Consider the following 25,778-nt stretch of genomic DNA (forward strand, 5'->3'; position numbering starts at 1 on the left):
AGCCGGGCGAAAGGTCCCTCCTTGTGCTCCAAAGCCGCTCTGCGCGCGGGGCTAAGTGGCAGCGACCGCTCCTCATTCCCTCCGTTAGCTCGCAGTGATCGGGGAGGTTCCTCCTTGTGCAGCTGGGGAGCAGCAACGCAGGGCTCGGCTTCAGCAGGAAAATGGCAGCTCTCCCAGCGGAGCTTTCACAGGGCTGAGCGGGCGTCTCTGAAGGCGCCGAGCGCGAGGAGCCGCGCACGGAGGTGCAACACCCAATTAGTGACCTGGCTCGGTGACGAGGGGCGGCGCAGGGGGCTCGCAGCGCTCAACGTGCCCACTCTCTCCCCGGGGGTCCACGAGGGCTGAGCTGCTTGGGCGATAATCGCAGGGCGCAGCGGAGGAGCAACCTCACCCAGCCCGGCCGGGCGCCGCGAAGGGACCTTTGAGACGCGGCGGCGCTGCCAGGCGGGGGTGGCAGCCCTTGCCCGCGTCACCCCATGGACAGGAGCCACCGGGGCCCTGCTGGCCACCGAGGGGCAGCCCGGCCTGCCCAGCCTGTGTCCCGGCCGCGGGGGCTCCCCTCACTTAGCCCCGGGCTGTCGTTGTTGCGAGGGGGCTGCAGGTCCGGGCCAAGCGCCAACCTTGCTGCGACCCTCAGGCCCGGACACGGTGCTGGCCCCGGCCTCGGCCTCCTGCAGCGAAGGCTTTTTAAACAAACACACGAGATGCTCCCCTTGGAACAGGCCTGGGGTGTTTGCACAGCTGCTGCTGTCTCCTCTAAGGAGCAGAACGTTGTTTAACAGGAGAAGAGACAGTATCTTGGCAAATCCCTTCCAGCAAAGGGGGATCCCTTTTTGCTAGGGATCCTGATACAGCATCCGTGGCCTGCGCAGCACCTGGGATAACATGGTGGGAGCAGAACATCTCGAGCATGGCCTGGAAATCTGCCTTCCCCTCCGCACTCTGCTCTTAACACTCGGCTCTTTCAGCCTGTGAAGCTTGGAGTTAAACCGCCTGTTCCCTATTGCCAATTGATGTAATCAAATGGTTTGGGTTTTTAATGCAGCGCCTGACAGCTGCCCAGCTCTTTCCTGCCAGAGCATTTGCTCTTCGTCTTGGCAAGGCTGGGCAATGGTTAACAGCAAGTGCCTGGGCTCTCAAACGAAAAACCCACAACAAATAAATGGCTGTTGGAGGAACCCGGGCTCTGATGAGCTGCAGACTCTGATGAATAATTGAAGAGGGGTCAGTTTACAGGACTTGCACACGAGGAATGCAGCGAAGTCTGTACTGGCCTCCTGCGCTCGTCTAAACTGCTCCAGCTTCTCTTCCCCTTTCCATCCGCCTTCTGGATTAATAGGTTTGTCTCCAAAACCTCTTTCACTGGAAAAAAAAATCCCAAATCTTCACTTGCCGTCTGCAGCCTGGTTTTGACACCAGCAGCAAATTCCTCCCGATGTTCCAGGTGACTCCACAGTAACTCTTTTCCCCTCGCTGGGTCTGTCTGTCACTACCTCTGTTTTTTTGCCCGCTTTCCGTTCTGAGGGAGCCTTTGTGCAAGGTCTTCATCCACGCTCGCATTGAAACCTGGACCTCTGCACAGCGCCTGCCATGGTGTAAGAACCCTGGATGGATCCGTAACGTCTCTGTGCTCCCGTAAGCGCTCTGGGATGCGGCGGCATCGATTCCCTTGCTGTGGGAAGAGGTGCATTTACTGAAGGGCTCCAGCTGGCCTAGTTACACATGGGGAATAGGCAGTATCTGATTTCGGAAGGGGGAGGTGGTGTCTCTGCTCTTGGCAGCCGGGTGAGAAAACGCTGCATAAGCTGCAGCCCGGAGTCTGGAGGTGCAGATCATGGAAGAAAAGGCACCCAGAAAATCACACTTTTCCTTATCTTGTCTGAAAAGGACAAAACATGCAATTTCCAATACTCAGGCTGATGCTGATCCTGTAATGCAGGAGTTTGCAAGGAGAAAGCTGCCAATGTTAATGCAGCTCAGGCCTGTGCCTCGCACTGGGGCTAAGCGGTGCAGGGGGGTGGTTGCTGGCTGCCACCGTGTTTTTTACAGGTATTAAGGGAAAATTTGTGCCTGGTTATGGCAGGCTCATTCCACACGCTCCTACCAGGGTGCTGGCAGCACGCAGCTCGGGCTGGGTTTTGCATGTGGCTTTTTTCTTTTAATGCTGGCACAGTTCAGAGGCTCCCTCCCGGGCGGTGGTAACCACTTCCCCTTCCCTGGATCCTGCTCGGGATCTTCCTAGAGGGTGAGACGAGGTGGAATCTGTAGATTCACAACAAAAGCTGATACAGGACAAATGCTCTCCTGAGTCATCAGGCCGCTTTCGGGAATATCCTGCAAGGAAAGCGCTGCCCACAGCGTGTGCCTTGTGGGAGGAGTATGGAATTTGCACGTTCTTGTGATAGAGAATAGTTTCCACATCCCACGATAACTCCAGGGGCAGCACACAAGGCTCAGCTGTACTTGTGAAACCAGTGTTACATATCTATTCTAGCTCGGTTAGAAGGAATCTGCATTTTTTCTCTGTTGAGAGAAACTAGATGGTCTGTGGCACATACGGGTGGGTGACAGGGCTGCAGTGCTCCCTCCTGAGAGCAGCATTCAAATAGAAGAGTCTGGGGCATGACACAGCCTCGTGGTTGCTCCCCCCTAAAAACATGAGTTCATCTGAGTTTGCTGAGCATGGACTAAATTTTCTCCTTGCAGGGAAGCAATCTTGCAGGGAGAAGGGCAAGCAGGATCCTTTGCACTTTCTAAATAGAGGCTAATTTGTTCTTTAGAAGCTATGTAATTAAGTACTTCCTTATCGCCTGGCACTGCCAGGTGTTTTCCTCTTGGGTATCTCGTTTCATGGGGTGCAAAGTCCTGCTGTGACGGCTGCTCCTGGAGCCGCAGCTCTGCCGGAGCCATCGGAAACTCTCCGCTTACAAAGGAGCCGTGGGGAGCTCTCCGCTTAGTCAAGGTCTTTTGCCCAAGCTTGTGCTCTTTAGCCCCAGGTGTTTGCTGGCAGCTGCTCCCAGCCAGTTGGGACTTGTGGTGCCTGGAAAGGGTGGAGATTTTCCTTTTCTTTTAGAAACTTGCAGCATCTGGTGCCAGAATCCCTTCTCCTCGAGAGCTTGGGCCAGGAGCAGGGAGGAGGCCGGAGGAGCGCGAGGGGGATCCCTGTGTCCGTGCCAGAGCTTTGCTGCTCTCGCTGTATCTACTCGTCAGCAATTTGTATTCGCTCTGGCCGCCAGTTTGCAGAAGAAAACCACGTTTTTTGGATGGTAACGATGCTCCGAGTGCCACCTGCTGGAACGAGCGCCAAGGGGGAGCTCCCGGCGGCCTCGCGAGTCTCAGCCGGTTCCTGTCCCACACCGGTACCTGTCGCTGCCACCCCGCTGCATCTGGCTGAGACGTCCCGGGCCTCGGTGCAGCTGCTCTTTGGGGACGTCACTGCTACCTAATTTGTGGTCTCCCAGATTTTGCAGCGTTTCCTTCCTGCGATAACTCCGTCCACCTTCCTGGGAGCTCATGTGGGTCATTTCCGTGCTTACGAGAAACGCGAGCATCAGGCTGGGCCCACGGAGCCACTGCCTCTAAATGGGGAACAGCCTGGACATGTCCCATATTCCAGGCAGCAATTCCCTTTTTAGGATTGTGTCAGCCCTGCTTGCAAAGGAACCCACCCCGGCATTACCCGCTTCTCAGGAAGCTCCGGCTGCCGGGGGCTCCGCTGCTCTTTAGCGCTATTTGTAGCAATGACTTTGTCCAAGACTTCCAGCTCCGAAGCTGCCCCGCGGGAGGCCCCGGCTCTCCGGCCCCGCGCGCTCCGGCTTGCCAAGGCTTTTGTCTGTGCGAACAGCGCGTGCTCTTGTTCAGCGCAAGCCTAGCGCACAGCGAGCCGGGACTAAGGAAGCTGCCTCTTCCCTGGCAGATCCGCCTGGGATGGTGCTAAGAATCTCCCTCTTCACTCAAACGCTGTCTGCAACCTGAAGCATCGATGCTCTCTTGCTTCTCCCTCCTCCTACAAAGCCCTTGAGAGTTCTCTGGTGTGCCAAAGGCCTCGTCCTTGCACCTGTTGCCTTCTTTTGGGAATTCTCTGGACCTGGAGCGTCAGGGGTCTGAACGAGCAGCCCTGCGTTGCTGCTGGAGCTGGGATGTGCGGAGCGATGCTGGAGAGGGAAAACCAGAGCCCAGGAGGTTGCAAGTCGGCAGGAAGTCCGGGTACGGCTCGGGGAGTGTCGGCTGGAATTAAACCAGCTGGGACATGTGCAAGGGAATGGGACAAATTCCCCTTTTGGGCAGGAAGACCCTGCGTGTGCAGAGGGTTGGACTAGATGATCCTTGGAGGTCCCGTCCAACCTTAAGGATTCTATGATTCTATGAAGGGTTTATTTTTCCCCTTTAGTTGTACATGTGGTGTGTGGAAGCAGGAGAAAGGACTTCAGGCTTAGTGCTTGCATATGAACTCATTAATGAAACACCCACTTAATGAGAAAAAGCAAAACTCATGAATCCTGCTGGGCTTTGGTGGCGCCGACTCCACCGTTCGGGTGGTGGTTGCCGACTCCGAGACCCGTCCTGGGTCACTGGGGCTGGATAGCGGGAGGCTCCTCCACGGCTTGCGGCTCTTCGGCCCTGGTGGCAGCGCGGGTTGACATGGTGGCCATGTGGCTTTGCCGGGGCAATTCACAGCCACGGGAGCAGTGTGGGCTCCTCGGCTGGAGGAGGAAGAGGAGGAGGAGGAGGAGGGAGGCAGGTTTCCTGTGAGTCGACAGATGGCATCGGGGCGAGCGGCAACCCGCAGCTGCCGGAGCGACCATGTTGGCGCCACCGCGGGCGGCGCTTCCTCTCGCCTCAAAATGGCTCTGGCCGCGAGGCCTGCGCTGCCTTGCTGCAAACCTCCCTCCCGCTGCCTCCTGACCTGTTTCTCCCTCCAGAACCGATCTGGGCCATCATCCGCGCACTGAGGCCCAGGTAGCACCAGCAGAGCCCTCCGAAGGGGCTGGTGCCGCAGTTTGATGGGGGCTCCCGTGCGGCCTCGTAGCCTGCAGTGGTGCCAGCGCCAGCAAGAGGAGCTCGTTTGGGCTCTTGCCCTGCTTGCAGCCGAGCAGGACCAAATAAGGACCTCGCACGAGGGCAGGCGGTGGCTGCTGAGGTTTCTTTGCTGGGTTTCTTCCCCTTTTTGAGAACTACCACCTAAAAAGAGAAAGAAGAAAAAAACAACAGTAAAAAACACCCAAGCTCCAGACAGAGCTGGCGTTGCTTCCTCGCTCCATACAGCAGCCCGGGGCGCCCTCGCTTCCCGTTTATTGCGAGCTCCTGCTCGAGGGGAACTGGTTACTGGTAGCTGCTCTGAGCTGGGGTTGTTGCACTAACACACATTTCTGTCCCCAACATCTTCCTCTGTGAAAACATGGAATATTGCCTAGAAGTGACTTAAATCTGCACCAAGCGGGTCAGGCTCATCCTGCACGTGTAGGGGCACTTGGAGGTGTGATGAGTGAAGCTTTTTGCCTGAGCTCAGCCTGGGTGCTTCTTGTATTGCAATTACTGGCTGTTTATTCGGTACTGATCCTTGCTCTTGGGAGCAGAGAAGTGACTGAGGTCTGCAAGAGCCCCGCGTTGCTGCCTGGGGACTGCACCTGCAGCCAGGAGCTGGGGGTTCTGCTGCCAGCAGAGGATGTCCCTGGTCTCACTGCAGCTCACGGGGCTCTTTCTGGGTGAGCAAAGGGTGGGCAGGTTGAGTGCGGGCAGGAGGAGATGAGGATGCAGCTTTGGGAGTGAGCAGAGCACTCCTGGGACGCAGGCGCCGAGCGGCCGCACGGCTGCAGCGCTTGCATGCGCCTGGGATTTAAGGTCACCCAGGAACTTGGTCTTGGAGGTGGCAGCTGTGACTTTTAAGGTATAGAGTGGGCACAGCTAAAGGGATGCTGCTAAGCAGCAAGTGGCCTCACAGTGACACTGGTGAGGCAGCTGGTGACTTGTGAAACCATATAGGGCATGCATTTTGCATAGACGCAATGCAGATGGCCTCCGGACGGGAACTGGGAGCGAGCACGTGGCTCCTCTCCCTTCCTTGCAAGCACAGACCCAAGAGCACAGGGCTACAGTCCTTCTCCGGTCCCCGTGTCTGTGCTGTCTGACTTGGCCGGTTCCAGTTCCTGTCTCCTTCCTGCTCAAGTGGGATCAGGACATCCCTGCTCATACGAGTCCAGGATAGAGTCGTGGCGCCGGCGGGGAGCTGAGCCCTGCGCAAGCGAGCGGGGTTGGGTAACGCTCCCATGAGATGTCAGTGTGCAAAGCAAAGCTCGTGTGGGGCTGCTCAGCAGCTTCAAGAGAGCCGCTCCAGCGGGACACAGGCTGCTGGGCACAGGGAGCAAGAGGGGAAGGCAGCAGAAAGTGCTTCCCGATGGCCCCTTCCATGGAGACCTGCTTGGAACAGCTCCTCGCCCCGGATCGCACGTGTGCCAGGACGGGCAGCAGCCCACGTGCTGCTCGAGGCCTTGGTTACCTCTTGCTGGCTTCAGCGTGCCTGAAGTCACTCCTGTGTCTGTTTTCCCATCACTAAAATGGGGGCTTACGGCACCCATCCTCCTGGAATGGAGATTTGCTCTTGGAAAGCGTCATGGATGGGCACCACCAAAACCCTTCAGCGTCTGCGTTCGGTTGCTGGCACTGAGCAGCGATGGCCGCACGGTGCGATTTCCCCATACGAAACCACAGTTTCCTTTCAGCGAAAACTCCCAAAATACTTCCCGGTGACGTAACTACTACTTGGGGTTCTCGTGCTGGGCTGGGTGCTGCCAAGAGCGCCAAGCTCAGAAGCCGGCTTGCAAACTATGGGAGAATAGCAGCCTGGAGCTTTGGAGATGCTGAGGCTCCTCTTCCGCAGCAAGCCAAGGATCCGGGAGGCAAGTGTCTAGCTGCTAAAAACCAGCCCTGTGCCCTGCATGCAGCTCTGTGCTGCAGGGCACGAGGAGGCGGCGAATCGCCTGACCTCAGAGAGGCCTAATTAACTCCTAATTAACAACTTCTGCTTTGGAGACATTTCTGGTGCTCGCGCTGCTCTCTAAGAAATGCCTTTCCTAGGTGCTGCCAGAATTTGGGAGTGTTTGGGGACCAGAGCATGTGTGAAGCAACAGAAATTAAAACAGCTTCTGGTTAGTTGTTGATGTTGATGAATAGGAAGCTAAATGCCAAAAGCGTAATCTGTTCCTAGCTCTTGCAGGGTTGTTTTTTTTTTTTTTCCTCTTGCGTTCAGATATGACTGTATCAACCAGCAAAGTGACAAAATGTGAGCAAAAACAAACCTGTCTCTTGGCTTCTGGCTTGTAAGATTCTTCCTCCAAAAAGGGGAAGAAGTGGGAGAGGGGACTTGTATTTTGAACTTCTTTGTCTTGGAAAGAAAACAGGTCCCCAGCCCCTGCTCCGGGGTGACCGAGCTGTGCAGTCGCAGGGCGGCACGGAGAAGTCGTCCCCTCCTGTGACTTGCAGGAACTTCCTGACTTCAAACCTGCCTGGGGGACAAGCAGGGGGATATTGAATTTTTCAGGAGCAGCAGCCATCCTTTCCCAGTCTTGCAGGAACCTGTGGGATCCCTTCGGGAAGCTCCAGAGGGGGGTCGCTCTGAGGGCATCCGTGGGATGTTCCTGCAAGTCAGAGTGGGTCTGAGCTGCTCCTGGCCCCAAGGGAGAGCGGTGGGAGGAGGCGAGTGCCATGGCTCCCTCTGAGCTGATTCAGTCTTTCCGGAGCTTAAAATCAGTTAAAATCAGTTAAAATGCTGAACTCCAGCATCGCTGTTTGCCCGCGGCGCCTCCCTTTCCTCCGTGCCTGCTTTTGCTGCCTTCCCCTTGTCTCTCCCCAGCTCCAGTCCTGCTTTGGGACCACCAAGAGCGAGCTGCAGCTCAGCCCACGCGCTGACGTCCTCAGGGCGTCCCGTGTGCCCTGTCCTGCTGAGCAGCTCTAAAAGAAACAGCAGAGGTTGCAGCTCCAGCCTCTCTCCACATCCCTTCTGGGTGCAATCGCATGAGTTTTATCTCATCTGCAGCTGAAGACTTGAACCTCTTGGAGGAAGTGTTCCAAATTTTATTTTATTTTATTTTATTTTATTTTATTTTATTTTATTTTATTTTATTTTATTTTATTTTATTTTATTTTATTTTATTTTATTTTATTTTATTTTAACTTCAGTGCATTCTCACAAAACTAGCTGAAAAAAGCACCTGTGATAGCAAAAAAAAAATGAGCAAAAAAAAAAAAAAATAGAGCAGGCTTGGGGAGCCAGAATCTGACCTTCCAAACACTTGCTTCTTCCCTTAAGCCTTGAGTTTTGAGGAGGAGAGAGTGCCACATCCCAGGTGAAATGTGGCTCTTTCCTCAGCTCCTTTTAGATGTTTCTGCATCTCTCCCTGTATGGGCTCATCAAGTGGGTTCCTCTGGGCAGAACCGCTGCCCAGAATCGCATTCCGAGGATGGACGTGTGTTGGGATGGACCTGTGACTCTGGAGATCACTTGCCCGCTCCTGCTAAAGGAGCTTGTTGGGAAACCCTTAACAAGGACCAGCCGCTGACGCTTGTTTGTTCTTCCGCAGGCCAAATCCGACATCGCGTGGCTAGAGAAAGAGCTGGTGATCCCGGCAGACCAGGTAAGAGCCCGCGCGGACGCGGCCGCCTGACGGGAGTTGTCACCTCGTGCCCCGACGGGCGGTCGGGCGCGCGGGCACCGCCGAGGGGGCGCGAGCGTCGCGTGCCAGAACCCGCGTCGTGTTTTTGCCGTGCGCTCTTGGCCCGTCGCCGCTGGGTAGAGATGCTCCTGCAGAAGGCGGCTATTAGTCACTCGCCCACGTGGTGCCCTCGTCTTGCCTTCATCCTCCTCCTCTTTCCTCCCAGCCCACACCCCTTCCTGCTTGATGATGGGTCTTGTCTCCTTCTGCGGCTTTCTGATCTTGTCAGCTCGCTGGGGCTCCGGGCTCTTAGAGGCGAGCGCATGCAGTGGATTTTGGATTGCTTTTTAAAGGATTCTTGGGTTGCTTTTTAAAGGATTCTTGGGTTGCTTTTTAAAGGCCTCTCTCCCCCGGCTGGATGGCAGAAGACGTTGCCTTTTCCTAGCTGGGACAAAATTTGCCAGGTCTTAGAGAAGCAGCCCCAGGTGCCCATCATGGATTGGTGGAGCAGCTTAGAGCTGCCTTGTGGTGGTGGTGCTCATCTTCGGGCTGCAGACCCAGGGGATCCCCGGTTACGGGGACTCTTTGGGGACGAAGGAGGTGTCGGGAAGGACGGAGCCTCCTGCAGACACCCCGTGCTGAGCCGGGGCCAGCTGTGCTCCGGCATTAAGTCATTTGCTGCTTTCGTTCTGGGTTATCAGCGATCGCGGTGTGGGGGTGGAGAAGACAGGCAGTCACGAGCAGTCGGTCCCTCTGGGCCCGAATCAAGATCCTCTTTGCAAACTCTGAGCTCTGGAGACGTTCAGAAATCCGTGTGACACGGGGCTGGGGGGAACGTCAAGGGTGACTGCGCAGCCTCTTAGTCATTTCAAGGGGGTTCTTTCTTGTCTGCACTTTTGAGGGTGTCACTCTGCAAAACATCTTTCCTGACCCAGTGAAAAGGTCAGGGGGGAGCACAAGCCTGGAGGGGGACGGAAGAAATAGGGTTGGTTTAAAAGTTAAAACAAAAAACAAACAGAAAACCAAGGAACGTAAAGACCTGCTGTCGTCATGGCAGTAAATCTGAACAGCAGTGGGATCAGAGCCTGTCTGCTTTGGAAACACCGTTAAAAATATCTTGTGTGGGGTTCCCTAGCATGGGGAACGTCTCCTGCCAGGCCCGGGATAAAGCACCAAGTGAAGTCACCCGGCCAGACATCCTAGAGTGGATGTGATGCCCGAGGGCTTTCCCATGGGATGGTGAATCCCGCCATGGGTGATCCCGCCATCCTGTGGGATGGTGAATCCCACCATGTGTGATCCTGCCATCCTGTGGGATGGTGAATCCCGCCATGGGTGATCCTGCCATCCTGTGGGATGGTGAATCCCGCCATCCTGCGAGATGGTGAATCCCGCCATGGATGCCCCACCATCGAGGGCAAAGACACGCGCAGCTTTCCAAAGTGCTGCCAGGCTCCTGCGTGGTGGTGGGTTTCATTTCTTGTCCTGTTGTGAAGAGCGAGCGACTTCCCAGAATATTCCCGTTGGGCTAATGCCCCCAGCTCGCAGCCTGCCACGACGCTGGATGAAGTCAGGCTGCTTGACGCAGCCAGGACACGACTTTTGGCAGAAAGCGTCTTGTCCCAGCCAGGGAAACCAAGTGTGAGCGAGGAGCCGCGAGGTGTTTTTCTTTTTTTCTGAAAGAAAGAAAGAAAAAAAACACACACAAAAAAGCCCCAACCACAAGCGCTGTTGCTGGGGAGTGGGAGTGTTGAACCTGCCTCCCCGTGCGCCCGCGTCCGCTCTGCGCATCTGCCAGCGGCGCTTTAACCACCTGCGTCTCCTGCGTCCCGCGGCCGCGCGCTCGCGGCGGCCGCGCAGCCTCGCGGGAGCCCCCGCGGCGCTCGCGCTTCCCGGGCGATGGTGATCGGCATGGGAGGATGGAGAGGGCCCCCAGGCTGCCCCGCGTCTGCGCCTTCCTCGCGCTGTGGCTGCACAGGAAGCAGCGCGCGAAGCCCTGCGGCCGCCCGCGCGCGGCACCCGGCCCGCTCGCCAGCCCGGTCAGTACTGCCGCGCGCTCGCTCGGCGGCCGCTTGGCTTCGGCGTGCGGGGCGAACGGCTCCTCTATGGGCACTGCTGCTTCCCGTGGGTGTTCGGATGTGGCTGTGGATGGAAATCCTGCCTTTGCTTCTTTCCTGTTTTCCTCTCGTAATATTTTGCTTAGTGGTGCCACTCTAAGGAACTTCTCTTGGTGCAAGGCAAGCCTGACAATGCTGCGCATCAGCGACACGCAGGACACCAGGGAGCCAGAGGGCTGCTGAGCTGTAGGGTCTGGTGGCCGTCACCAGAACGATCCAATTGCAAGTTCCTGGCTGAGGAAACCTCCTCCGTATGGGAACGGTGCCAGGCGGCGTCTCGGAGCTCGCTCTCAGCAAGCCGCGGGCAGCGTGTCAGTAGGTGCCACTCCGGGTGTAGCTGGCAGGGCTGCGCGTTTGCTGGGGCTGGCAGGATCCCCATGCAAATCTCGGCCTGCCTGGAGAGCGCGGGGCGGCCGCGGTCAAACACCCGGCCCTTGCATCAGCCGGGGCAAGGAGTCTGCTCCGCTGTGCGAACGCGTCGCTCCGTGGCCGCTGAGGAGCTGCTGTGGGATCACGGTGGTGGGTCCGCGGTGACGGGCTCCGCCACGGAGCTGTGCGCAGCGCGGTCTCCTGGTTTGGTTGATCCTGGGACCCGAGTGCCTTGGTCAGGTGTGCGGGTGGGTGGACGGGGCAGGTGGTTGGAGCCACAGCAAGTTCCCAAACTTGGAAGTCCTGGAGTTTCAGGTCCAGGTGTCTGGTGAGCGTCTCTCACTGCTCTGGGGTCTCCGCTTGGGCTGGTGACAGGGGATGGATGGCGAGAGGGGAAGGAGGCCACGGAGCCCCCCGGTCGACCCCATCCAGGCTGATGACTCAAAAAGGGGACCTGTTCCCAGCTGGCAGCGCTGCCACAGGCTGAGCCTCCAGGCACATCCCGCCTAAGGGAGCCGACTGAGCCGAAAGATCTCCCAGAACATGAAAATTCAACGCTGGAGAGATTATAAGGTCGTTCCTGTCCGTGATGTCTGACCTGGGAGGCAGGTTAACGTGGAGGCAGCACGGTCCCCTCCACCGCGTCCCCACGCTTGGGCCATCCCTTCTGCTTGGGACCAAAATAATGGAGGATCCTGAGAAAACAAAGCTGGAAACGAAGCTGCCTCCCGATGTTGAGACAAGGCAGGCAGGGCAGTGGGAAAGGAAGGGCGCGCAGGGCCGCGGCGCAGGTAGCGACCACATCCGCGCGCCCCGCGCAGGCAGCGGCTGCAGCCCGGTTCCTGTTGTTCTCAAACGCTGCTTTGATGAGGAGCCTTCCAAAGCGTGTGAATCGGTGGAGAAAACAGCATTGCTTTTCTCCGCTCCTCCAGAAGGGGAAGAGCTAAACAAAAATTCCTTCTGGCACCCTCTGATGGCTGCACGTGCACCAGGGTCAGCGATCGGCTGGGTTTAATGCTCTTTGGAACGTTATTGCTGCCTTCGGGTCCAAACAGTAACAGACGGTGTCTGACACGGGGTGGAGAGGGACGGGAGTGCTGAGGAACCCGCACTTGCCCTCGCGAGGTGTCTGCCTGCAAGGGCTTTCTGGCTGTGCTAAGATTCAAGCTGAGTCCTGTCTGCCCGGAGGCTCTTCCTGGGGTTGGTTGGTCTGGAGGAAACCAGGGTGGCTGCATCTGATCGGAGGGAGGTAGAAGGAAAGGCACAGCTGGAGGAGCAGGGGCATAAAACGCTGTAATTGTGGAGCTGCAAAGAGCAGCACAAGGTGCTTCCACTGAGCTGAATTCTGGGCTTCGTGCACCGCAGCCACGGGCAAGTTTTGCTGGGGGAAGGAAATGCTTCAGTGTCACCTCCGTGTCTGTGGCTGATCTCATGCTCTGGTCAGACAGCGCTGGCCTAGCCTTGAGGATGAATTTATTCTACTTACTTCTGACTAGACCTCTTTTTTCTCCCATATATATGTATTTTTTTTAAAAAAACAAAAAATGTGTTTTAAACAAAACATGTGCCAGAGACCTTGGCTTCCCCTCAATCTTCTTGAAGGCTTGAGTCTGTTAAAAAAGCATCATCTATATGTGCCGAAGATGCACCAAGACTTATGTTGCGGAGCTGCTCAGATTGCCGAGCAGATGGGCTCCAACATGTCTGATTTTTGCCAGCCCTGTCCATGTTTTGACAACAGTGCCGTATTTTTGTGTTGTGGGATTTTTAGCAGCATAAACACTCCTGTTTTTGCCACCAGCACCTTAAAAAGGAAGGTGCTTTCAAAGCACTCTTCTGAAATGCAGTTCAAAGGAATACAGCACCTCTGGCACAAGGACAAAGGAGCGGAGCGTTTGGGAGAGTGGAGGATGTTGAGCAAGGCTGCTTGGTGGAAGGCTACCTGTGATTTATTTGTTCCACATGCTGGAGCCAGGAGATACCTATGGCAAGCACCAATTTGTACGGTTCTCTCACGTGTGGCTCATGCGAGTTTGCAGCTCTGATCCTCACTCCTCCGTCGGCTGAGCGTTTTTTCCCCTTGTTCAGGAGTATGTTCTCACCCAGCCATGTGTCTCCTTTCCCAGGGCGAAGGCGTTGTGAAGGAGATCAACATCACGCACCATGTGAAGGAGGGCTCCGAGAAAGCTGATCCGTCGCAGTTTGAGCTTCTGAAGGTGCTGGGACAGGGCTCTTTTGGGAAGGTGAGTTCACTGCTTCGTGCGTGTCACGAGACAAGAGTTTTGTGAGAGAGGAGGTGCGAGAAGGGGCTGTTCCCAGCCCCACTATCCCGATTCTCACGCCATCGTGGCTGGAACAGCCCACGCAGCAAACGTTTGCTCCTAACTTAACGGGCAGCTGCAGAGATGGATGTCCAGAGGCTCCCTGATAGTAAACGTATATGTATTTGTGACAGGGAGGAAAGGAGTAGGGTCCTGCTGGTGAACATGGGTGTTCTGGGCAGAGGGGCCTCCTGCAGCTCTGCTGCTGGGCTGCTTGGGTGAGCTGAGGACCTGCAGGACTCGGGTCTTGCCCTTTGCTGTTAGCAGAAATGCTGCTCTACGCAACGGGCTCTTCTCAGCCCTTGAGTATGGTCCAGTTTCCCCTCTGTAAAGGGGGAAGGAAGTAGCCCGCGACTCTTATCTGTGTCAACTTGCAAATAATCCAGGCCTCTCGCACACTGTCTGCTCATGCATTAAGTCTTTAGCTTAATGCAAAGGGCTTCTGTAGCCCTGGGGACTGTTGTTGTGCAAATACATCAGTGAGCTTTGTTCAAAAGAATAGCAGTGTCTTTTCAAAGCTGTCTAGATCCAGGTAGGATAGGACATCAGGGATGGGAGGGAGAGGTGTGGAAGATGGGACAGGAGGGAAGTTCAGGGTAAAAGTATTAGTGCTGGAACAGCTGAAGATGGTATGAGAGGAGTCCATGTGCACCACCTTGCTGCAAACCTTGTAGGTCTACATGTGGAGAGTTTGCCAGACCTTTGGCCAGGGGCTTCTCAGGTCACTCTGAGGTTTTGGAAGGCATCTAGATCCTTCTGTTAATGTTCAGAGCTCTGAGACAGTGTCCTTCTGCTGCAGGTTTTCCTGGTGAGGAAAATCACTCCGCCAGACAACAACCACCTCTATGCCATGAAAGTGCTCAAGAAGGCAACACTGAAAGGTAGGAGAGTCTTCCTGTGAGAGTCTCCATGTCTAGAGAAGTGTTTTTATCCAAGCTAGACAGCCCTCTTCTCTGCATCCCTAAGAAACTGTTTTTGCAGTGCTGGAGGTGTACAAAACGCCTGGAACTAGAGGCCTTGAGCGTGGGGACAAGCTGATGTCAGGGGACTTTGTGCCTTTTGCAGTGCCTGAGCTGTTCCTCTCCCCTCACAGTGCGTGATCGAATGCGGACGAAGATAGAGAGGGACATTCTGGCTGATGTGAACCATCCCTTCGTGGTGAAACTTCACTATGGTGAGTTTGGAACCAGCTGGGACATGGAGAGGGGTCACCTTTGCCATGAGCGTTAGGCATCCAGCTGCTTGGAGGATGCTGAGAGATTGTCATGGTTCCTCGTGGAAATAGCTGCAACGGAGAAAAACGTTTGTGCCCTGGAGCCTTTACAATCCCTTAAACCAGATCTTTTCCTCGAAAGGACTTTGGTCCCGTGCCCACTCTTGGTTGGGAAAACAGCATAGCCCAGGAGAGGTTTAGCCATCAAATCCTTTGGATTAAGATATTAATTAAGGAGAAATTGAGAAAGTTAACTGGTCAAACTAGAGTTCCTCAGGATTAATGCAAGAGCAAAGTTTTTTTTCCCCTGTCAAGTGACCGGTGTCTGTCTTGGGAAAACGGCCCTTTCAGGAGGGCAGTGCTGTCTGACAGGGAGCAAACACTGCAGAAGGTCAGTCCTGCTGCTGAGCTCCCGTTTCAACATCCTGGCCAGGCTTATCTCATTTACACCAAATAATTAGCCCTACCTGTGTTTAACCTAGTAACCATACAGGGCATCGGCGTAACTGAAGCCATTGGGGCTTAAGTGATTAATGTAACAGAGTTGAGCCGTCCTTCAGCTGAGGGTCTGATTGCTGCCCTGGCTCGTGTTTCAGCATTCCAGACAGAGGGGAAGCTCTATCTCATCTTGGATTTCCTCCGAGGAGGTGACCTTTTCACTCGGCTTTCCAAAGAGGTGGGTACGCTCTGGCATCTCGGTGGGTTGCTCATGTTCTCAGTTCACGCATGCTGAGCCTGGAAAGGTGATTGAGTCTTGGGAAATCTCCAAGGGTTTGGGAAAAACACTCCATTCCACGGCTAGCTCAGAGCTGGAAACAAGAGAGGGTGTCTCAGGAACCCTGTCCTCTGCCAGATGAGCCCCTGCAAGTGCCACAATGTGCTGTGGTGTCATCTGGCTGCGTTGCTTCCTGGGCAAGGGTGAGGGTAGGGCATGAAAGCTGTGCCAGGTAGTCAAGGTACATTCCTTCTTGTCTCTAATGCAATTAAGAGTTTTTTTTCAACACCTGTCTGCGGCCTAGCAACCATGTTTGTGTTTTTTAGTGTTGCTGCTTAATTGAGGCTTTAGGTTGGCAGGTAAAGCCTGGGAAACTAGGGTTTTGAGAAAGCAGGATGGGGCAACATGGATATGAAAGGTCTTGCCTGGGTGCACCTGATGTGGCCTCCTGTCAGGAATGTAACCCTGGTGCCTGTCTGCTTCCTGCAGGTCATGTTCACAGAGGAGGACGTGAAGTTCTACCTGGCAGAGCTGGCTCTAGGGCTCGACCATTTGCACAGCCTGGGAATCATATACAGAGACCTCAAACCAGAGAAGTACGTGTGGCAAAACCGAGCTTCTTAGAGCTCATTCCCACGTCTGGAGGCAAGGGACAGCACGAGGGCAAAGCTGAATGCTGCTCTGGGCCAGCAGAATGGAAAGCAGCAGTGCAGGTCGCCCAGGCTCGTGCTCCTCGTGGCAGCAGTCGTGGCCAGGAGCACTGTGGAGGCAGCAAGTGTTCACTGCATGTCTGAGCATCAACCCTTGGCAGGGCCTGGCCCCAGCTTTAACCAGTCCAGAGTCTTCGGAGGAAGACGACACCGTGGGGGCCTCTGCAGAGACGTGTCCCAGCTGCGTGGCTGGTTCTTACCTGGGGGACATGGGGATCAGAGGCGATGCAGCCTCTGGGGCCGTTTGCTCAGTGTGGAGGGGTGTGTGTGGAGAGAAGGGGGGCTGCCCTTTCTTCTGTTTGTGCCTGGATGATAGAGTTTAAGGTTTGGGGCTTGGAAGGGATAGTTAACTTTCTCTTTTGGAGTTTTGAGAGCGTCTCTGACCAGTGCCTGAGGTATGCTGTGATGCACATCAGCCTTTCTTACAGATAATAACATCTTGCTTTTTTTCACTTACACTGTAGCATCCTCCTGGATGAAGAAGGGCACATCAAACTCACGGGTAAGAGACTCCACAACAGCCTCTTGCTCCAGGAAGCTTCGTTCCTAAATGTGGGGGTTCTCTTAGACTTCTCCGCTCAACGTGGTAGATCAGAGCAGTTGAGCGCATGCTAATAGTTTTTCTCTTACGTAGATTTTGGCTTGAGTAAAGAAGCTATAGATCACGAGAAGAAAGCCTACTCCTTCTGTGGCACGGTGGAATACATGGCGCCCGAAGTCGTGAATCGTCAGGGCCACTCGCACAGTGCGGACTGGTGGTCCTACGGGGTGTTAATGGTGCGTACGGGACTAGCGTGTCTGGGGACCTGACTCTGTGGGAGCTGCTCTAGTGGTAGCTCTGAAATACCCTGGCCTGATGCTGCGTGTCCAGCAGATGCACCAACCTGGGGATGCTCTCAAAGCTCCCTGGAAGGACTTTCTGCCCGAGCAGTGCAGGGATCCAGCCGGGAAGGTGCTTCCTGGGGGATGCAGAGCGCCTGGGGGTGCAGCACGGGGTGCCCGCACCAGCCCCCGGCGCTGGGATGCTGCTGTTGTGCCGATCTGGTGCCACCATCTGGTGGTCACTGCATGCGATGGCTCCTGGAGGAGCAGCCAGTGGCTCAGACACATCCCTGCCGCAAACCACGCGGAGCCAATCGCCCTTCTGAGAAAGTGGCTTGTTGGCTACCATATTTTTTGGAGCTAAGCTTCGCTTTGATCCCTCCAGCAAACTTTGCAGTAGTTTCGGAGGGTTCCCAACTGAAGATGTAGTAGGACCTGTGCAGCCCTTAGGCTTGCTGAGATGTGTGACCTCTCCTGGCTCTCTTTCCTCCCAGTTTGAAATGCTCACGGGCTCGCTGCCCTTCCAGGGGAAGGACCGTAAGGAGACCATGACCCTCATCCTCAAGTAAGTGCGTGCGTGAGACGAGCCTAGTGCTCTTTCTCAGAAACTGCTGCAGCTTGGGGCTTGACGACATTATTTGGCAAGTATTGCTGCATCAACAGCTCGTCCGAAGGTTGCAGCATAAATGCCAAAGAGATTATTGCACTTTCAGGGGTGGAGGTGCTGCAGTTGGCTTGTGGGTTGACTTCTGCAGAGCTACAACCGATTGCATAACTTCCTTTCCAGAGCGAAGCTGGGCATGCCCCAGTTCCTGAGCTCCGAAGCGCAGAGTCTCTTGCGAGCCCTTTTCAAAAGGAATCCAGCCAACAGATTAGGTAAGACATATTTTCTTTCTGACTATGCCCAATGCTATAGCTGGGCCTCTCGGATCCTTATGGGGCAGGTGCCTGTTTGGGCTTGTTCGGGTTAATTTGCTTGGTTCACATTCCCCATAATCTACCCGGTCGTGGTGCGTGTGTGCAACACACGGCACTTGGGCAGGGTCCTCATGTGATGTTACGTGCTGCATGGGTGCGTCTTGCAGGTTCTGGTCCAGACGGGGCAGAAGAGATAAAGCGCCATCCTTTCTACTCCACCATTGACTGGAATGTGAGTATCAAGTCAAGAAATTTAAGGCAAAACTTCCTCACTACTCAGGGAAAGCTTCCTGATTTCAACCCCCCAAATTCCTGTTTGTCATGTGAATAACTCCCTAATGCCGGAGTCGCTTATGAGCTCACCTTGGAATTTATTCTCCCAAAAAGGAAGTCCATGTTTTAGTTTGGGATTGAGCACAACAGGGATAGCTTTGCCCAGAATAGAAAGGACTGAGGAAGAACTTTTCTGAAAAGCAAATATCCTGTTTCAGCCATAGGAACAGTAGATGGTAGAAACCTGTCCTCTTTCTCCATGGAACGACTCAAAAGCACCATAGCTGGCCTCTCATTACACCCTCCCGAGCGCCGACGCACGTGTTGAGCTCTCAGAGCACTGGGGCTGTTTGTTTTGCAGAAGCTGTACCGAAGGGAAATCAAACCACCTTTCAAGCCTGCGGTAGGCCAGCCCGATGACACCTTTTACTTTGACACGGAGTTTACGTCTCGTACACCAAAAGGTTGGTACGAGTTAGTGCAGCCAGAGCTTCCTGCGTGAAGTTATACCGTGTGTTTTAATGTTTTTTCTGCCTAGCAGAACAATCTCTTCACCTCTTCAAGGTGCCTCTCGGCTCCCGTTGCAGATTCCCCGGGCATCCCCCCGAGCGCAGGGGCCCATCAGCTCTTCCGCGGCTTCAGCTTCGTGGCGACTGGGTTGATGGAGGACGGCAAGGTGAAACCTGCCCAGTCCCCGCTGAATCCGCTGGTGCAGGTAAAATGTGGGGATCTCTGCGTGGAAATGCCCCAGGGGGTAGTGTGGGTCTGCAGGAGCCCTGTGCTCTTTTAGGGAGAGCTTAAGGAAAGGCTTAGAGGGGAATCATTCAGTTTTGACCCCTTGCATCCTGTTTTCTTTCATTTCTCTTGATGATCATGCACAGAGGTCACCAGGGAGCTTTGGAGCCGTTTGCTTCCCTCTCCCTAGCTGGACACGGGCTCGCGGGAGGTCCATGCAAATGCCTGTGCTTTGAAGAGATGCACGGTGCTTGGCTGCAGATAGTGTTAGCCTAGTGACCTGTATTTGCCTTGTTCCCTTCTCCTCCCTGTCCCCTGCGGGGAGCAGAAGCTGCAGGATACAGCAGAGCTGCCTGCCAGCTCGCTCGCTGTTGCAGTGAACTCATCGCGTTGCACAAACCGTACCCGGTGCTGCCGTCTCACCCGCTCCTCTGCTCTCCTCTTGCAGCAGCTGCACGGCAAGAACCTCCAGTTCAACGACGGCTACGTGGTGAAGGAGGCCATCGGCGTGGGCTCCTACTCAGTGTGTCAGCGCTGCATCCATAAAGCAACCAACATGGAGTACGCAGTCAAGGTTGGAGATTCGCACTCAGAACTGAACTCTCCTCAGGGCTTTCTCTTCAACCCCATAGTGGCCAAAATAATCTCCAAGATTGAATTCTTTCCCTTCTTGCGTGGGACCCAGATGAACAATTTCTGTGCAGCTTTCTTAGCTGGGAAAAGTGGGGACGCCGCGCTGCCCTTCCTTGGGGAAGGAGGACAGTGTTTCCCCTCTCTGCACGTTTGCTGTGCTGGGCTCTTGTCTCAACAAATAGCCTAGACATGAAACTTCGGGGTTGGAGACACAAAACTGACAGAGCAAACAGAGGTTATTGCTAAAGGTTATTTCTAGAGGTTATCTAAAGAGGGTAGGAGACAGGGAATGGACGCGGTCCTGTATCTCTGTAGCACCCCAAAGCTTCAGCTTCTTTGCTGGTCCTGGCCACTCTCCCGTGCGGGTGTGGGTAACGCTTGTTCTTGCTCTTGCAGATCATTGACAAGAGCAAGCGAGACCCTTCTGAGGAAATAGAAATCCTCCTGCGATACGGGCAGCATCCCAATATCATTACCTTGAAAGATGTGAGTGTAACATGAAGAACTTGTCGTGGCTTGGGAGCTGCAGAGTGGCCAAGGGCCTCTGCGCACAAGGTGACAACAGCTCCACCATGTGCAACCCCATCTCAACCATCACCATGTTGCTCTGGACTGGGGCTACATCCGAGCTGTGGAACCCACCTCTGCAGGGTTGACATCTGCCTGCTTCGGAGCAGAGCTGCAAACGGGATGTTTAGGAAGCAGGTTTTGATTAACCCCGTCCGTGCTTGCTCCGGTAGGTGTATGACGATGGGAAGTATGTGTACCTGGTGACTGAGCTGATGCGGGGAGGAGAGCTGCTGGACAAGATCCTCAGGCAGAAGTTTTTCTCGGAGCGGGAGGCCAGTTCTGTCCTGCACACGATCTGTAAAACGGTGGAGTACCTGCACTCGCAGGGGGTGAGTACGGCTCTGCCCGCACCGGCTTTCCTAGGAGGCCCTGACATTGCTCTCTATCCTCCGGGTGCAGCTGGGGCTGTCGGCACTGCCGTTTCTCCCCGGCATTGGCAAGGTGGATGTGGGGCCGGAGCAGGGGTTGGGTGTCCAGATGCAGCTTGAGGCCTGCATCTGCCTGGCATGCAAGGGCGATGCTGTCTTTGCTCCATAGGTGGTCCACAGAGACTTGAAACCCAGCAACATTCTCTACGTGGATGAGTCGGGCAACCCAGAGAGCATTCGCATTTGCGACTTTGGCTTTGCTAAGCAGCTGAGGGCCGAGAACGGCCTTCTCATGACTCCTTGCTATACCGCAAACTTTGTGGCACCCGAGGTAAGACCCTCCCGCCCTGAGACCCTCACACAGCTCTGGCATCCCTGCCCTCATGTGTGCACATGGGCCTGCCCGTGGAGGCTGCCTGGCACACTCTGCCTCGGGAGCCCTAATTGCAGAAGTGCCAGGACTTGTAGGGCTGAGGAGACGTGGGCTCTCACAGCTGCACCCAGTCCTCTACCGCTCTCCCTCTGTGAGTTGTGAGACTTCAAAATCCTGCTGGTTTTTGTGGGCTGTTTCTCCTGCTGATTAAGTGACCCGTTGAAAGAGGGGGTTTGTGTTCCCTTCAGCTACAGGGAAGCGGAGGAAAGAGAAAGACCCGGCACCCAGCAGAGCACACGCGCAGTGTCACTGCACTGGCACACGGCTTCTTTCTTGCTTGTCACTTTGATGCACCTGGGGGGTTTCCCAAGTTCCATGAAACAAAAAACTCATTTGAATCCTGACCTTTAGTCCATGACCTTGCTATTCAGTAGGGCTCCAGCAGGAGCTTTGCATACAGATAGCACATGGGTTCAGGCTGCTTTTCACAAGCTGAACCAAGCTCTGTGACAGCAACCAGAGATGCTCTTTTTAATTCTTTGTTTTTCTTTACCTATTCTGCTCAGGTACTAAAACGCCAAGGCTACGATGAGGGCTGTGACATCTGGAGCCTGGGGGTTCTCCTTTACACGATGCTAGCAGGGTAAGGGCCCCGGCGTCCCGCTGGAGCCGCGCTCGGACAAGCTCCGCTGCGGCCGTGGGCACCTCTCTGTCCTGGTCGGGGTTAACTGGGACCAGTCCCTGACCCAGTTGCAGGGCAGTAACTCGGCTGCTTTTCCCTCTTCTCAGCTGCACCCCATTTGCAAACGGCCCCAGTGACACCCCCGAAGAGATCCTGAGCCGAATAGGCGGGGGGAAGTTCTCAGTCAGTGGTGGTAATTGGGACACTATTTCGATGGCAGCCAAGGTAGGATTTTAATATTCATCTGGGTTAACCTAAAGGATCGCGCTCAAGCGTGGCCAGTTGCTGCCAGGCAGCTTTAAAGCAGATTGGGGAGGGAGGGCAGAAGAGGCAGAAAAGGAGCAGCTCTCACTCCATACGTCTGTCCATCGACATGTGACTTCGTCTGCTTTGGTTTAGTGCACAAAGAGATTGATGATTTGGGGCTTTAAACTCGGTCTCTGCATTTAAATCTTAATTTGGGGTATATTTTCATTTAGAATGTGAAGTCTTCAAGAGTCTAACTTTGCCCATGATCCCCTTAGGATCTAGTCTCAAAGATGCTTCACGTAGATCCTCACCAGCGCCTGACAGCCAAGCAGGTCCTGCAGCACTCGTGGATAACGCAGAAGGAGAGCCTGCCCCAGAGCCAGCTGAACCACCAGGACGTCCAGCTGGTCAAGGTGCGGAGCCAGGCTGGGCGCTTGCAGGTTCCCCAGGGTATCCCGGTCTTCGGGAAGCGGGGCCGGAGCGGGGCGGAATGGTGCAAGCAAAGCAGGACGTGGGGCTGGAGAGCTCCGCGCCAGGCAGTGTAGGACAAACTGCTTTGGGGGTCAGGGAAATCTAGGAAGGTCCTTTACCTCAGGAAAGAGGAGGATTTAAAAAAAAAAAAGAGGTTGTGGAGTCTCCTTCTCCGGAGATCTTCAAACCCGCTTGGACGCAGTCCTGTGCCACGTGCTCTAGGTGACCCTGCGTGTGCAGGGGGGTTGGACTAGATGACCTCGAGAGGTCCCTTCCAACCTTAAGGATTCAGTGATCGATGATTCAATAAAATAAATGTTTCTGGCTTTATCTGGGGGCTAGGCTCTTCTGCTCCCTCATCTTGAGGGCATCGAAAATACTCGTTTTGCCTCCAAGTGACTCTTGTGCCTTCTCTCCAAGGAGGCGATGGCTGCCACCTACTCTGCGCTGAACAGCTCCAAACCGAGTCCCCAGCTGAAGCCCATCGAATCCTCCATCCTGGCCCAGAGGCGGGTGAAGAAACTCCCTTCCACCACCCTGTGAAGGCCGGGCAGGTTGCAGCAGCACTGGGCACCGCACTCGCACCCGGCTCTGCACGAGCTGCTGGCGACGGGCGCAGGAAACGGGGCAGAAAATACCTGCAAAGGAGCTCCTGGGGACTGCTTCTAAATCCACATCAAGGCCAAGTGCCTTTCTGCTTCTGAAAGACTGACTCCTCTTTGTGTGGACTGATCTTTACTGAGAGAACATCACTGTAAAACTTTTTTGAAGTGTAAATTGTCAATTTTTAAAGACATCCATCTGTGTATATGAGAACTAGAATGTATAACTGGTGTCAAGCGGCACTAAAAAAGCAGCTCTGATTCAGCCTCTTGTGTGTAGGGCCAGATCTTTGGTGTAGCTAGAACCTGTCTCAGAGCTGGTCTCCAGTGCAGCTGGAAGACCGCGTGATGGTTGGGTTTTAGGCTTTGGGTTTCCTCCTCTCTTGAAACTTTGTACGTCCTTCCCAGTTCAGACTTACAGACTCCTACAGCAGCACTCGTGTTTGTAAAGAACTCCCCTCTCCTTCACTTTTTTTTTTTTCTTATTTTTTTGTGTGCGTTGCTGTTGACTTTTAGACTCCACTTCCTCTCTCTCCTGCCCTCTCCAGGCCCTGGGGCTGTTCTCTGAACAAAACCAAGCGAGTGTTTTCCAAACACTCCCTTAGATGAGCAACTGTCCCGAATCCCTGCTAGATTTGGCTCCTTCCCTCTCCCACCTCTCCATGTTCATGTGCATTCCCCATCCCCACCGGTGCTCCCTTTGGTCACCTGAGCCGGTGGGGATGGCAACGACCCTTCCCTGCAGCGAAGCTGCTTTTTGGGCTGGCTTTGGCTGCTGCCCTTTTCCATTTCTGGCTTTCATTTACCAGGAATCTGTGAAGCAATTCGTACCTTTTTTTTAATTTAACTTTGTTCTACAGCTGGTAACTCAGGGTTTCTTTCTGAATTGTACAATAAACATGTCATTCAGTTGATATTATTTTACTGACTGACTTTTAGCTGCAGAAGAAGCGTCCCTCGTTCTTCCCCGCTCTGCACTATGGGGCTGCTGCTTCTTGCTGCCTTTAGGAGACGTGTGAAGCTTTCCCAATTGCAGGTATCTCTCCTGGTGGGAAGAACAGCAGTGCTGCAGGAGGGCTGCATGTTTTGCCCCCTTCTCTCAGGTTTAATCCCATGCTTTGCAGTTGGAAATGATTAGAACAAGTTACAGTCTTAGGCATGAAAGGTGGGGACTGGGGAGAAGGGAAACTTCTTACCACCGTGCTTAAATAGAAACCACCACTTGCAGGAGAGCTGTGCTAGAAGGAATTTCCTGATCCAGTTGAATTTGCAGGGAATTGCTGGAGCTCTCCTGGTTCCCTGGTGGGTTTCCTGGGAGGCTTGGAAGGGCTGTGGAGGCTGCAAGTGCTCAGGAAAGCGACCAAAAGCAGCAAAGGTTGTTGTGCTTTGGGAATTGGCAAAGAAGAAAAGTACCTTTGGGAAGGGTGAGGTGAACTGCTAAGTGTTTCTCTGCAGCCCATTGTTTCCTTGGATTGAGTTAGAAGCTTTTGCCCAGGAAAACAATTTTTGTGCTGAAAGAAATGGGCTTTGGGTGCGGGAGGCCTGGCCGGACGGCAGCGAGGACTGGAGTCGCTCCCCTTGGTGGCTTTGGCCTTCATCAAAAATTCCTGCTTTCTCCTCTGGCACCACGTTTGTACTGGTGCCAGGGAAGCTGCCTTATGTTTACTACAGCCTCGTGCTGGGATAACCGTGCACAAGGGCCGAGTGCCCTAAACAACCATTAACGCTCCCATCCAGCTCTTGGGAGCTTGGGCTTTGTCCCCATGGGTGATGTTGGGCTGTAGGCAGGTGCCTCCCGGCAGTTTTTAAGGATATTTCCTACCTTGCGCTGCGGGAGGGGGTTCTTGGGAGGTTCATGGGGGCTGGCGTGTTGCTGGTCCTCACCGTGAGCCTCCGAGCAGCGCGGGTCGGGATCAGCCCTAAAACCAAATTACTGCACTGCTCCAATGGTAGTTTCCCATCGGTGTGTTTAAACCACTGGCGTGTTCATATGAAACGGTGTTTTTAATTGGGATGGATGTTACATCCTTTGCGTGATCCTCTCTGTGATGGTGCGAGGCCAAGCGGCAACAACTCAAGGATAGGTCGGAAAAGCCAACGGAGAGCAGAGCCCAAGGAAGGAGACCCACCTGCAGCTGCTGCAGAGCTGCCCCCATCCAGGACTTCTTGCATTGAGCGCCGGCCTCGCTGCTCAGTCCAGGGGGTTCCTGTATTTGCTTCCGTTGTATCTTGGACCTACAGCCCTTGGGAACAGAGCAAGAAGGGCTAAACCGCGTTCTGTGGTTTTAACTAAGCTGTTGCAAGTGATCCTTCCACAAGTGAAAATAAGTTGGGATTTTTAGCTCCAAAACATTAAGTGCTGTTTTTTTTTTTTAATTGCAGTGCTCAATAAAAATGAACTTGCTGATCCTTCTGTTTGAGACCTGCAGATGTTTATAATGGGTCCAGTGGCTTCTTCTCACCCAGCTTTAACTTGGCACGAAGAAGATAGATAGATAAGGTACCTTTTGATTTAAAAAGAAACAAAAGTGCATTTGATCTCTACAAAAGTGCATTTGATCTCTATGCATAAAGAAACCTTTATGAGGAGAAGGGCTTGTGTTATTACAGGTGCCTAATGGTCAACTCGACCTTCAAGCTTTTGTCCTGTAAGTGTGCACGAAGGCTCAAGGGAGTAGAGCTCCCAGAATCGAGTCCCCAGGAGCTGAGTCTACCTGGAATCAAGCTCTGTAGAAATATTATGTAATCCCAGGGCCTGGACCCTGGAAATACTATCATGTGTCTCCATGTAATGCAACTTCTATAAAAGAAGGTGAAAACCTTCTCTTTGGGATATAAACCAGCAGCTTTTTCTGTTGTGAAAGAGGTTGACCCATCAGAGAGCATCTTGTTCTCTCTTTCTCTGTTTCTCTCTTTTTCTTGGTGAAATTTCACTTTGCAGATGTTGTGTCGAGTCAAAGCTTGGCTCTGGCTAACGCAAACACCCTCA

The 25,778-nt window shown here is 54.3% G+C and overlaps 1 protein-coding gene across 1 annotated transcript in view; it reads left to right on the plus strand.

The window, feature by feature from the left end:
• Positions 1–23,703, plus strand: part of RPS6KA1 (ribosomal protein S6 kinase A1) — a 30,845-nt gene extending 7,142 nt beyond the window's left edge. The window contains exons 3-23 of the mRNA XM_088531134.1: positions 8,577–8,630; positions 13,261–13,377; positions 14,255–14,336; positions 14,549–14,629; positions 15,265–15,344; positions 15,873–15,979; positions 16,558–16,595; positions 16,728–16,870; positions 17,410–17,480; positions 17,703–17,791; positions 18,001–18,065; positions 18,468–18,570; positions 18,694–18,821; positions 19,290–19,415; positions 19,871–19,960; positions 20,215–20,373; positions 20,582–20,743; positions 21,352–21,428; positions 21,575–21,692; positions 21,992–22,129; positions 22,608–23,703. Of these exons, the coding sequence (XP_088387260.1) occupies positions 8,577–8,630; positions 13,261–13,377; positions 14,255–14,336; positions 14,549–14,629; positions 15,265–15,344; positions 15,873–15,979; positions 16,558–16,595; positions 16,728–16,870; positions 17,410–17,480; positions 17,703–17,791; positions 18,001–18,065; positions 18,468–18,570; positions 18,694–18,821; positions 19,290–19,415; positions 19,871–19,960; positions 20,215–20,373; positions 20,582–20,743; positions 21,352–21,428; positions 21,575–21,692; positions 21,992–22,129; positions 22,608–22,730 (2,151 nt within the window). The 3' untranslated portion in view covers positions 22,731–23,703. The remainder of the gene's footprint in view (positions 1–8,576; positions 8,631–13,260; positions 13,378–14,254; positions 14,337–14,548; positions 14,630–15,264; positions 15,345–15,872; positions 15,980–16,557; positions 16,596–16,727; positions 16,871–17,409; positions 17,481–17,702; positions 17,792–18,000; positions 18,066–18,467; positions 18,571–18,693; positions 18,822–19,289; positions 19,416–19,870; positions 19,961–20,214; positions 20,374–20,581; positions 20,744–21,351; positions 21,429–21,574; positions 21,693–21,991; positions 22,130–22,607) is intronic.
• Positions 23,704–25,778: the final 2,075 nt, after the last annotated feature.

This window comes from Tinamus guttatus, unplaced genomic scaffold, assembly GCF_059628265.1.
Source record: "Tinamus guttatus ecotype Peru unplaced genomic scaffold, ASM5962826v1 Tinamus_guttatus_pri_ptg000397l, whole genome shotgun sequence".
Lineage (NCBI taxonomy): Eukaryota > Metazoa > Chordata > Aves > Tinamiformes > Tinamidae > Tinamus > Tinamus guttatus.